Source organism: Belonocnema kinseyi, chromosome 9, assembly GCF_010883055.1.
Source record: "Belonocnema kinseyi isolate 2016_QV_RU_SX_M_011 chromosome 9, B_treatae_v1, whole genome shotgun sequence".
Lineage (NCBI taxonomy): Eukaryota > Metazoa > Arthropoda > Insecta > Hymenoptera > Cynipidae > Belonocnema > Belonocnema kinseyi.
In genome coordinates, this window is record NC_046665.1 from 59,966,303 (window position 1) to 59,978,060 (window position 11,758).

The following is an 11,758-nucleotide window of genomic DNA, read 5'->3' on the forward strand; positions in this document are numbered from 1 at the left end:
GTAAAGCGGTATAAAGAGACCAAAAATGTTGATGACTTCCCAAATCGTGGTTCGACAGGAAAAGTGTCCGACAAATTGGAAAAACTGATCGTGTCAATGTTCACTCCAACAAAAAAATTAGCCTTCAGAAGCGTAACTTACATCATACAATATTTGGCAAGTCTCGACAAAGCGGCGTCGCTTGACAACTCAGGGCTGTATGATAAATTTTTGAGCCCTGTTTCACGAGTGATTTGTTGCTTCATACATTTTGTTAATAGATGGGTTCAACAATTTATTACTTTCAATGATTAAATTGATTTTTTATCAAATACATTTTTTTAAAGGAACTGATAATATTCTTGCATGAATAACATTACCTAATTTGATATCTCAGTAATTCAGTATTAAAAACTTAGGTGCATCTAAATGTGATATTTTATAAATTTGACTCATTAAATGAAATCTTATTACAAAGAATTCTTAAACGAAACTATATGAAAAATCTACTAATTTTCTCATTCAAATTATTCTTCGAAAAATCAGTAAAAAGAATATCAATTTTTCATAGTGGTGATTCTTGAAATGGAAATTCGTAAAATTTCGTATTTAGAATACAACTAGATCGTCTTCATGTTTTCAATACTCGTATGATAATAATAAACTTAGTTTATGTAATACGAATAAGTTCAATAAGACCTCGGTTTTCCTGATTTTGGAACAATATTATACTAAACTCTAATTCATTTATTTCATTTATTCTAACAAAAGGTGTCTCAGTGTATAGTTAAACGTCGCTTTATCAGCGTCGATTTAAGATTAAAGTTAATAATAACCACTAATTATTATAAACTAAAAGAGCAGGAAAACTCAAGTATGATAACATTGTAGATCTATTCATCAATTACAAAAGAAATAATAATAGTAGCCTTGAATTAGTCAACATAAAATAAATAGTTTTGTGTTTGAAAGTACATTTAAAAAAAACATAAAATTAAGAAAATCAACTTGTATAACAAAATCACACAAGTAGGAATAAAAAGAAGTATGTTTAAAAAAATCAGTTATATAACAATTTAAAAAATGGGGAAAAAAGAAAAGAGACTACCCAAACACCTCACCCTCCTTTTTTATTATTTATTTGTAATTTGGTTTAATGCTTTTTTGTATTCCCAAACCAGCTCTGATGTTCTAACTGCAGTTTATGTCGCTTGACTTTCCGAGCAGATTGTAATCTTCCTACCAGCAGTGTTTTATTTTAATAATGTCTCGGCATCAATCGTGACATACCACTCAAGCGGGATCCCTGTCCCCCTCCCCTTTCCGCGTCATTATACAATCCTGCTACTGGTCCTCCTACTTCTCTCCAGGTTCTTTAAATGAAGGACGTCAAGCTGATTGGCCGGAAATCTATAACAGCTGTGTAGTCCTCTTTCACAGGCTAGGGAATGAAGGCCACTCTGCCATTCTTGTATGCCAATGGCACGTGTTTTAGGACAAGGATTGGCTTAAATCATTTCGCACTCTTTTTTAAGAGCACTGGATAAACGCCATCCACACCTGATGATTTAAAGGGGCAGAAAGACCCATCATGCCCATTCCACCTTCTTGATATCAACGACTTTGGCGGATAATTTGCAGTTAGCCTTCTCTTCTTGGTTGTAAGCTCTTACCAGATCTATTGTCGAAATCACGATGTATCCATGCAACGTCATGTCGAAATCTTCGAGGTGGCGCCCTCGATAGCAATTTGGAATAGTTATTGCGTTCAGCGCACGGTAGTATCCGTAGATCCGTAGTCCACCGTCCTTTATTTGTCACTGAATGCAAACGAGATGATCAGGGGCTCCTCGCGGGACGAAAGATCTCTTGCTGATACATGCTGTCGAATTCTGGTTATGCCTTATAAAAGCCGTCAAGTGCCAATCGTCGAAGTCTACAAAATTCAGGTGGTCCAGCTTGACATGTCATGCTTGACGTCGTGCTTGGTAGTATCTTTTTCGAATCCAGCAGTTTTCATGATGTCAGGAATCTCAGTAAGCATGCGATAGTAGGTTGTCGTCCCACCAGTTGTTCTGACTGAAATATACTTGCCGTATGCTGCCTGGCCTCTTTTTGTTCATCCTGTAACAGAATGGATCAATGTTCCGTTTTTTATTTCCACGAAAAGTCCATAATATATGGAAAATTCATCCCCAGTAAAGGAACATCAATCTCAACCTTTTAGAACTGCGTCGCAACGATAGATTTCAGTCCACTAAAAGTGTGACATGCGTTTCTGTAGCTTTTGAGTTCGCGGCATAAAGTTCGTGTGCAGATGTTTTCGTATGTCCAGTTACGCGTTTTCGGGATAAAAAGAGACGCCCGCGCCACTGTCTGTCAGAAAAGTTACTTTAATGTTATATGTAATCACACATTTATGACTTTGGGAAGGATCTCTGACTGTCGCTATCAATTATGGCTGTTCACGTTTCCCGCTTTCCAGAATCACGGTTCGCGGCACTTATGAACAGTTCCAATGTTCTGTGCCACATTGTAAAAATTTTTTGGGAATTTTCGATACTTTTTAGTGGGGAAAAATCCATATTTTCGTTGGGGAAAATCATTTTCCCAAAGATTTGGAGAAATGTTCCTAAAAGTTCTTATAATTCTCTAAAGATTGGAGAAAATTCCCCGGAATGCAGTAAATTAGATCATGCCTACTATTTTGGGCAAAATTTTCCTAAACAGATGGTAGTTCATAGAAAAGGTTGGAAATATTCCCAAAAATTTTTGGAATTGAATGATTCTTACGGAATGAAGGGAATCGTTCCAAAAATAATATTTAATTTTTATCGTACATTAGGTAGATTTTCTAAAGATTTTTGAAGTATTATCGTATGTTTAGGAAGATGTTTTGCCCTGAAATATTTGATTAACTAGCATAATATTTTCAAAGATTTCAAAAATTTCTTTTCATTAATATTTGTTGTTCAGGTTAGAATGTAATAAATGAAAGGCATATTATATGAAAAATATGTATTTATCTCTTTTAATTACATTTTTATGCAGTGCTTTGCTTTTAATAAGTGTCAGTATTTGAATTTTGCTGCTCTAGCGTTTAAAAGATTAGTCGATCCGAAGCTAAGTATACACAATATCATTCCGCCTGAGGGAAAATAACCAAAATTTTAAAAAAAATTTCACAAAATTAGTGGATTTTCGCTAGAATGCTTTAAGAAATATTTTCTGGATTTCCAGAAAGATTCCACAAAAATATAGGGAATGTTCTCAAATCTGTTTTGGGGGAAATTCCACAATTTCTTTTGTAATATTTCACAAATTATTTTTGGAAATTTTCACCAAGGCGGAGTAAGGAAAATTTCCGAATTTTGGTGTATATTACTTCCACACGATTTTGGAGAAAATTCCCTCGAAAATTTTTTACAGTGCACAGCAGCTGTTGTATCCTTTTCAGGTCGAATATCGTTTACACTTTTGGATAATTAAGCCATCTATGTCGAGTGTTTACTTCTCATTCCGGCCATGACGTATTAATTAGTAACTGGAAAACGCGTTAACCACAAATAAGCCACCAATAGCGAATAAGCACTATATTTTATGAAAAAATACAACAATTTTTATAGATATTATCGGGATTAGAACGCAAAAATGTGTGATTTCATTATTACTGTTCTTTAACAGTGTTACGTAACTATAAGAGAAAAAGCATGTTACAGACTTTCCAAGAATTTCATTCCAATGCAGTTTTAAGCCTAAAATACTTTTTAAACCTTTATTCTGGAAAATTATTACATACAATACTATTCAGAGATGTTACTTTTTATAGAAAATGCGATTCAGGTTCAGGGAATTAAGGTCACCGAAAAAACGAAAGATGAAGTTTACATCAATGCCAGGTGAAAAATTCGTCACAACAAAAATTAACTTTACCAGATAAACTTTACATGAATCTAAGATAATTTCTGATTTTTAATCTTGCCTGGATAATTTTTCGCCTTATAATCGTTCCATTTTTACTCGAGATGTAGCGAGAATCACGATGCTAGCGCTATCTATCGTCGTTTAACTTCATTAAATGGGATCCCATCTGTCAGTTGGTTTTTGCGCTTTTTGCTAAATGTTATTAAATAGGTTCTAATTCGTCTACAATGGTGTAATTTATGTCGGAGCAGATATATCAGTAGGAAGAAAATCTTTTTCGTGTTTTCTGTTGCTGATTCTACATGTTTTATCGAAATTTTCTCAATTCTTCAGTGTGACGCAGTAGACGATATCAGAATTATTCTCCTAACTTTGGTGAAACTTTCGCCAAAATATTTCTATTCTTTAACCGTTGCAGGTCTTACATACAAAAATTTTAAGTTGTTTTTTCTAGGTGCTTTTAAATCTGGTGCCCCGATTTGTAGCTCGAATTCACTCACACTTTGCCGTTTTCCCATTACTGCTAAAGATGCTTTGGCAGACGACAGCGTTTATTCCATTGTAGGGTAAACTTTCGCCAAATAGCATGTATACCTTAACAGCGGGAAATTTTACAAGCAAAAAAATTTAACTTTAGTTTTTTTTCTGCGATCATACTGACAAAGATTATCTTTAATAATGGGTTTTAATCAACAAGTTATTTTTCTCAGTACCGGCAGCGTCTTAACATAAATTACTTCTTTATATGACGCTTACGCTTGGTTACATAATTGAAGTTAGGCTATTTTGTTTTGCATAGAATACTCGTAAATGTGACCATAGCGAGTAATTTATTGTCAGCATACCGCTTGAATTCATTATCAAGTTAATACACATTGAAAAAAGTTTGAACAAAAGTAATATCTTACTGTTCACATTACGTATTTCTTCACTTTTCTGCAGCAGAAAAACTTGATTCCCTCTTTATACAACATCTACTACTACTAGACATGTACTACACAACTGTTCCATACAAGACAGTTCGTTAACGCCGAATGTCGTTTGCTCAGTCATACCTTATTGCATTCCTTAATTTGGTTTTACTTACTTTTTTATAAGTTAAACCGTTTATATTAAAATCACCTAATTAAGCTAAATCTGTCAAAATTTAATTTATTTTGTAATCGCAAAATGAATATCTTTGCTGTACTGCTACTACTTACTCATGTAAGTATTATTCTAGTGTCGAGGGTTCCTCAAGACATAAACAAGAAAATTGTAAGTAATGACATAATTAATTATAGTACATACACATAATACGATATAAACTATTTTAAAATAAAATAAACATCTGTTTCTCGATGTTAAATATTAAACAGAGACAAATGATTACTGATGATGGTTACCCGTTTGAGGAATATGATTTGAAAACGCAAGATGGTTATTTTCTTAAAATTCATCGTATACCAAGCGGGAATGGAGAAAAAATTAATAGAATCCAAGAAAATAAGCCTATTGCTTACCTCGTCCATGCCCTTTTACAAAGTTCCATAGATTGGGTTTCTACTGGACAAAATGTATCCTTAGGTAAGATTGTTTGAATTCTTAAATCCAAAAATTCAAACCACGATGTGAAATCCCTATATTTAACACAAATTATTGATATATGCCAACTAAAGTTAAGAGATGGTAGTTTTTTACAAACGAATGATTGATTGACTTTTTAAATAAATAGTGAAGTTCTCAAATGAAAATATGAGTTTTTATCGGAAAATTTAATAGTTAATATTTAAACCTATCAATATTTAAAATTTAAATTAAGAAAAGAAATCTTTTCGGCTAAGATGAATTCGCAACAAAGAAATTAATTATTCCATAAGGAAGATAAATTGGCAACCAAATAATTGAATTTTCAACTACAAAATACATACATTTTCAAGCAAAAATTAAATATTTTTATTTTTAATTAAAAAAAATAATTTTATTCTACATTTAACCGTAATGGCCACCTTTTGCCTCTGAAAATAGAGGTAAAAGTAGAATATATTTCCCGTAAACCGCATTTGGGAGGTAAAAGTAAAATTAGTCGAGCGAAAGTCAAATTTGCGGGCAAAAGTAAAATTTGTGCGGCGAAAGTAAAATTTTCGGGGCAAAGGTAAACATTAGTTGATCAGAATTCGAGACGCAACACGGCACAAAAGTGGATTTTTTCCGAGGGTTGGCTTACTACCTGAGCAAGATTTTCCGCGATCGTGCGTATACTTGCCTCGTAAATCCACCCGCGGAAAAAATCTGCTCATTTTGCCCCTTGTTACATAATGTAATATTCTACCACTTCAATTCATCCAGAAAAGACGAAGCTTCTTTCCAAAAAGAATAATCTTAAACAAAACAACTAAATTTGGTACATAACAAATTTTCTACCAGTTAGTTATATTTTCAAATAAATAGTTTATAACTGAATTTCACTCAAAATACACATATTTTTTTTACAAAATAGTCTAATTTATAACCCGAAAAGATGAATTCTAAATAATCCATATAATAATTCTTGTTTTGGCTGATCGGTTGCAACTGTAACCTTGGAAGGGCCACAGTGCGCCAGTATTCAGTCAAGTACATTGTGTAATATTATGCATTCCAATTGGGAATGGTTTAGGTGGTTCTGATTGCTTACGTTTCTGTTCTCCCGAATTCAGTTCAAAGCTATTTGCAGGCAACCCCCGGCACTGGACTGAGATCGAGAGTTTGGACCAATTGTTAACCGCTGAAATATCATGTTTTACCAATAAAGAGTAGTTTTCAAAAAATTACATGAATTTTTAACAAATAAGTGAAATTTTAAACTGGAAATGTTGAATTTTCAATTTTAAATATCAGGGGTTTGCGTGCTGGTGGCGGTTGTGAGAAAGTGTGTAGTGATAGGCGGTGAGAAGTTTTTACGGAGTTTGTGTGGAAGGTGTGAGTGAATTGTGAGGGTGGAAGGCTAGAAGATAAATACGATTGTGACGGGTATTTTGAGAAAATATAAATTTATTTACATTGTAGTTTGGGGGTGGGATCTGGCTAAATAGGAAAGTGAGATTAGGTTTGCAAGGGAACGGGACAGTTTTGTGATCAGGTGTTTGGACCTTCATGGCGGACAAGGGTGGTTCGCGAAGTGCTGGGAGATGTTAGGGGTGAGAAAAGGGTGTCTGCAGGGGATGTGAGGTGTGAAATAGGGCAAAGAAACTGAAATTTTAGGGCGGAAAGCAACAGCAGCCTTAAGAGTTATCTGTTGGCTGCAGTGCGTACTTGGGTGTATGAATAGCTTACTGTTGCCGACGGAAGAGCGGGGGGTGGGCACCGAGAGTACTGGCAGTGCAGGTAGTGAATTAGACGGGGAGGAAATTTCTAGAAGGGCACGGCGGTCAGCTGTGCGTGGCTCGGTGTTGAGTGGCGCGTCAGTGAGGGGGAAGAATCGGAGTCAAAGAAGCAATAGGGCAAGGAGAGGGCGTCCAGTGCATGCGAGGGGGAGGATCTCTTGAAGAGGAAAAGGGAAGGCAAAGAGAGTCCAGAGAAAAGCGCGTTAGAGAGTCCATTTAAAAAAAAGCGGACGAACACGTAGGTCACCTCCCCCCATGGAGGGACAGGCGGAGTAGGAGGCTCTCAGGGTGCTGACAGGCGAGATCAGAGAGTTGAGGGAGGAAGTAAGGGAGGCTATAGGACACATGGAAAGTATGAGGGAAGACCTGAGAGTAAGGGATGAGAGATGAGAAAAGGAAGTAAAAGAGATGAGGGAGGAAGTAGAAAGATTGCAGAGGGAGTTGACCTCGGTAAGGAAGGAAGAAGAGGATAAAATAAAGGAGATGGAAGAAAATATTAGGATGTGGAAGGAAAGGGCGGAACAAAAACCTGGAAAAGGTGGAGGACAGGTCGGGAATGCAAGTAGTGGACAGGGGGGAAGGCGTGAAGCAAGGTATTTGGTAGAAGGTGGAGAGTATGATATAAGAGAAAGAACGAGAGCACAGGAATGAAAAGGAGGAGAGAGCGAATAGGGAAAGGATAAGGGAAATGGAGTTGAGGATGGAGAGAAGAGAGAAGGCAGATAGGAAAAATAATATAGTAATAAGAGTATTGAAGCTAAACAGCGGGAAAGAAATAGAGGGGGTTGGAGCGCTGCTATAGAGCGTAGGGTGGGGTAAAGGCAAGATGGGGAAAATTAGGATGGAGGGTAGAAAGAACAATGAAGTGGCGGTGGTGTATATGGAGAGCTGGGAAGAAAAATTGGTGGTAATGCGTAACAAAAATTAGATAAAGGACAAGAAGGTTTTTATTAATGAAGATTTTACGAGGAAGGAAAGGGATGTGCAGAGAATGCTAAATTACGGGGCTAGGAAGGAGATGAGCGAAGGGAGAACGGCGAAGGTAGGTTATCGGAAAATAAAAATAGAGGAGAAAATGTGGGTATGGGACGAGGAGAAGGAGGTGTTGAAGGAAGTGCAGACGAATTTGTTTCGGGGGAAGCAGTGGGGGGAGGAGTAAAGCAGGGTGGAGGAGTGTTAAAGGTGCTGTATTGGAACGTAGCAGGGATAAAGAACAAAGATGAGGATTTCTAGAGGTATATTGAGGAATTTGATGTGATTGGACTGGTAGAGACGTGAGTAGAGAAAGGAATGGGATATAGTAGAAGAAAATTTGCCACGTAGGTATAGGTGGAGGCTACAGGAGGCCGTCAAATTAAAGAGGAAAGGAAGGGCTAGTGGAGGAATTATAACATATAGAAGGTGTATGTATAAGTTTGTGACTGTCTGCAATAAGGATGGGATGGAAAAGATTAGATAAAGCTTGGAAAACTTACTAGGAGAGAGAGATGAGGATTTGGTTGTACTGGGAGGGGGGGGGGGCTTTAATGCGAGAATTGGAGGAAGGAGGCTTGTACCGGGAAGGGGAGAGCTTTGAAAGGAAATCAAAGGATAAATCAATAAATGAAGAGGGGGAGATTATAAGAGACTGGATGGAGGACAGAAGCTGGGCGGTGGCAAATGGTATGGTAAAAGGAGACGAAGAGGCAGAATACACGTATGTGAGTAAGATGGGCGTATCGGTGATAGACTGTGTGATTATGAATATGCAAGGGTGGGAGGAGATAGAGAAATTCGCAGAAGTAGAGAGTGTGGAATCCGACTAACATTTATTACATTTTTGGATACAGGGCGAGGCTGGAAAAAGGCAGGATGGGGGAAAAGGTTCGTTAGAGGAGAGGGTGTCATGGACGAGAGAGGCGATCGAGAGGTATGAGAAGCAGTGGAGCAACGTGAGCTTTGAGGGGGAGTCTGTGGACGAGATATTGGAGGATCTAAAAGAGAAAGTGAAAGGTTGTATGCAAAAGAAGGTATTTAGGAAAAAGGAATGGTGAAGCCGTGGTGGGATAGGGAATGTAAAATGATGAAGAGCACGGTAAAAAGAAGTACAGGAAGTGGAATGAAGAAACCGCGAAAAAGGGTGAGTACGTAGAAATGAGGAAGGAGTTTAGGGCGATATGTAAGAAGAAGTAGCATGGAAAGGAAAAGGAGCTGGAAGAGAAATCGAGAAGTGATCAGCCAGAAAGGGGCGTGTGGAAGATAATTAATAGGTTGAGGAAAAGTAGGGTGGAGATAAATGAAAAGATAGAGAGCGACGATTGGAGGAAATTTTTCAAGGATGCGTTTCAGGGGTCAGATACGCGGAAGAGAGATGATGGGTGTAGAAGAACGAGGGAAGTAGATGAAGAGGAGCTAAATGACGAGGAGATAGAGAAACAGATAGGGAAGTTGAAAAAATCTTAGGCAGCAGGGATGAATGAAGTAGAGAATCAAGCATGGCTGTTTGGCACACAAGCGGTAAGGCAGAGGCTGGGGGGGGGGGATAGTGAAAAAAGTATAGGGGGGAGAGGGATTCCCAAGAGGGTGGAGGGAGGCGTTGATTATACCACTGTATAAGAAAGGGGATAGGGAGAGGCAGGAAAATTATAGAGGAATTTCGCTAATGAATACTGCGTACAAAATATATGCGATGGTGTTGTCAGATAGGCTACGCAAGGATGTGGAGGGAAAAGGAATATTGTCGGAGAAGCAGGCGGGTTTTAGAAAAGGAAGAAGTACCATTGACAATTTTTACGTCTTGCAGCACGTGGTGGATAGAGAATTAACTAAAAAGAGTGCCAAAGTGTAAGAGGTTTTTTGTAGATCTAAAGGGCGAGTTCCCTTCGGTGTATAGGAGGAGGTTGTGGGAGGCAATGGAAAAGAGGGGAGTAAAGAAGGGCCTGATGGAGAGGGTAAGAAAGGTATACGAAGAGGTGAAAGATAGGGTGAGAGGAGGGAAGGGAATCTATGATGGATTCTGGATGGATAGGGGGTTGAGGCGAGGTTGCCCGCTTAGCCCAACGCTTTTTGCAATTTTGATCGCGGATATGAAAAGTAAGCTAGCAGTCGGAGTGATAGGAAGAGTTAAGGTGGGAGGAGACAGGATATGGTCACTCTCATATGCAGATGACATAGTGCTGCTAGCAAAGATCGATGAGGCTTTAAACGAGACGATGAAAAGGTTGAGAAAATACTTGGGCAAAAATAGGTTAGAGTTAAATGCGGACATGTTGAAGGTAATGGTGTTCAAGAAAGCAGGTGTGAGAGATAAGGGAGGGGAGTGGAAGTGTATAGGGAAAATCGGTGCAGGAAGTGAAAGAGTTTGTGTGCCTGAACTTCCTGTTTGGGAGGAATGGAAGAGTGAATGGTCATATACAAGAAAGGGTGAGAAGGGCAAATGTGGTGATGAGGCAGGTATGGCGGCTAAGGAAGAGGTTGTTCGCATATGATTTTGTAAGGAGGATGAAATTGTTTGATTTGCTAGTAATGAGTGTGTTATTTTACGAAGTGGAGGTTGAGGGAGTAAAGTACTAGGCAGTCTGATAAGTACCTGAAAATTCTAAGAGATGGCATTAGTATTCACTAATGTGAACCATTTTCGGCGAGCTTGATCCTTCAAATGACGCCTGTCAAAACTTCAGCCATTTATGTTTACGCATTTACAAGTTACAGCACTGAGAAGCGACTAACCTCCGAGTTTTTTTTAATATGGAAAAATCTGAGTTTCAAGTTTTGACCAAACATTACTATCTTCGCAAGAAAACGATATCCGAGACCAAGGCCAAGCTGGATAAGTATTTACCCGGACTCAGCACCGTCGATTGGAACGATTCATAAGTGGTTTACCGAGTTTCTTTGTGGCCGTACGAGCACAGTTGATGCTGCACGATCTGGACGCCCAATAGAGGTCACTACACCAGAAAATGTCGAAAAAATCCATGATATGATGTTAAATGATCCCAAAGTGAAATTGAGAGAGGTAGCTAATGCTGTAGGCATATCATTGAAACGTGTGGGCAATATCGTGCATTCAGTTTTGGGCATGAAGAAGCTCTGCGCGCGATGGCTGCCGCGTTTGCTCACAGTGGACCAAAAACGAATTCACGTGACAACTTCCCAGCAGAATTTGGCATTATTTTCGCGTAAGCCAACCGAGTTTTTGCGCCGATTCATAACCATGGATGAAACCTGGATCCACTACTACACTCCTGAGTCAACGCAACAGGCAAAACAGTAGGTTCCACCGGGTTAAAGTGCTCCGAAGCGTCCAAAAACGCAACAATGGGTCGGAAAGGTTATGGCCTCCGTATTTTGGGATACACATGGCATAATATTCGTATACTATTCATCATTATTGGACCGATTGAAAATCAAAATCGCCGAAAACGACTGCATTTGAAGAAGAAAAAACCGCTTTATCATCACGAAAATGCGCCTGTTCATTCATGCTTAGTTGCACAAGCAAAATTGCATGAAATCGGCTTCGAATTGGT

The 11,758-nt window shown here is 38.3% G+C and overlaps 1 protein-coding gene across 1 annotated transcript in view; it reads left to right on the plus strand.

The window, feature by feature from the left end:
* Window positions 1–4,884: 4,884 nt before the first annotated feature.
* Window positions 4,885–11,758, plus strand: part of LOC117179538 (lipase 3-like) — a 13,627-nt gene continuing 6,753 nt past the window's right edge. Inside the window, exons 1-2 of the mRNA XM_033371445.1 lie at window positions 4,885–5,160; window positions 5,262–5,469. Of these exons, the coding sequence (XP_033227336.1) occupies window positions 5,074–5,160; window positions 5,262–5,469 (295 nt within the window). The 5' untranslated portion in view covers window positions 4,885–5,073. The remainder of the gene's footprint in view (window positions 5,161–5,261; window positions 5,470–11,758) is intronic.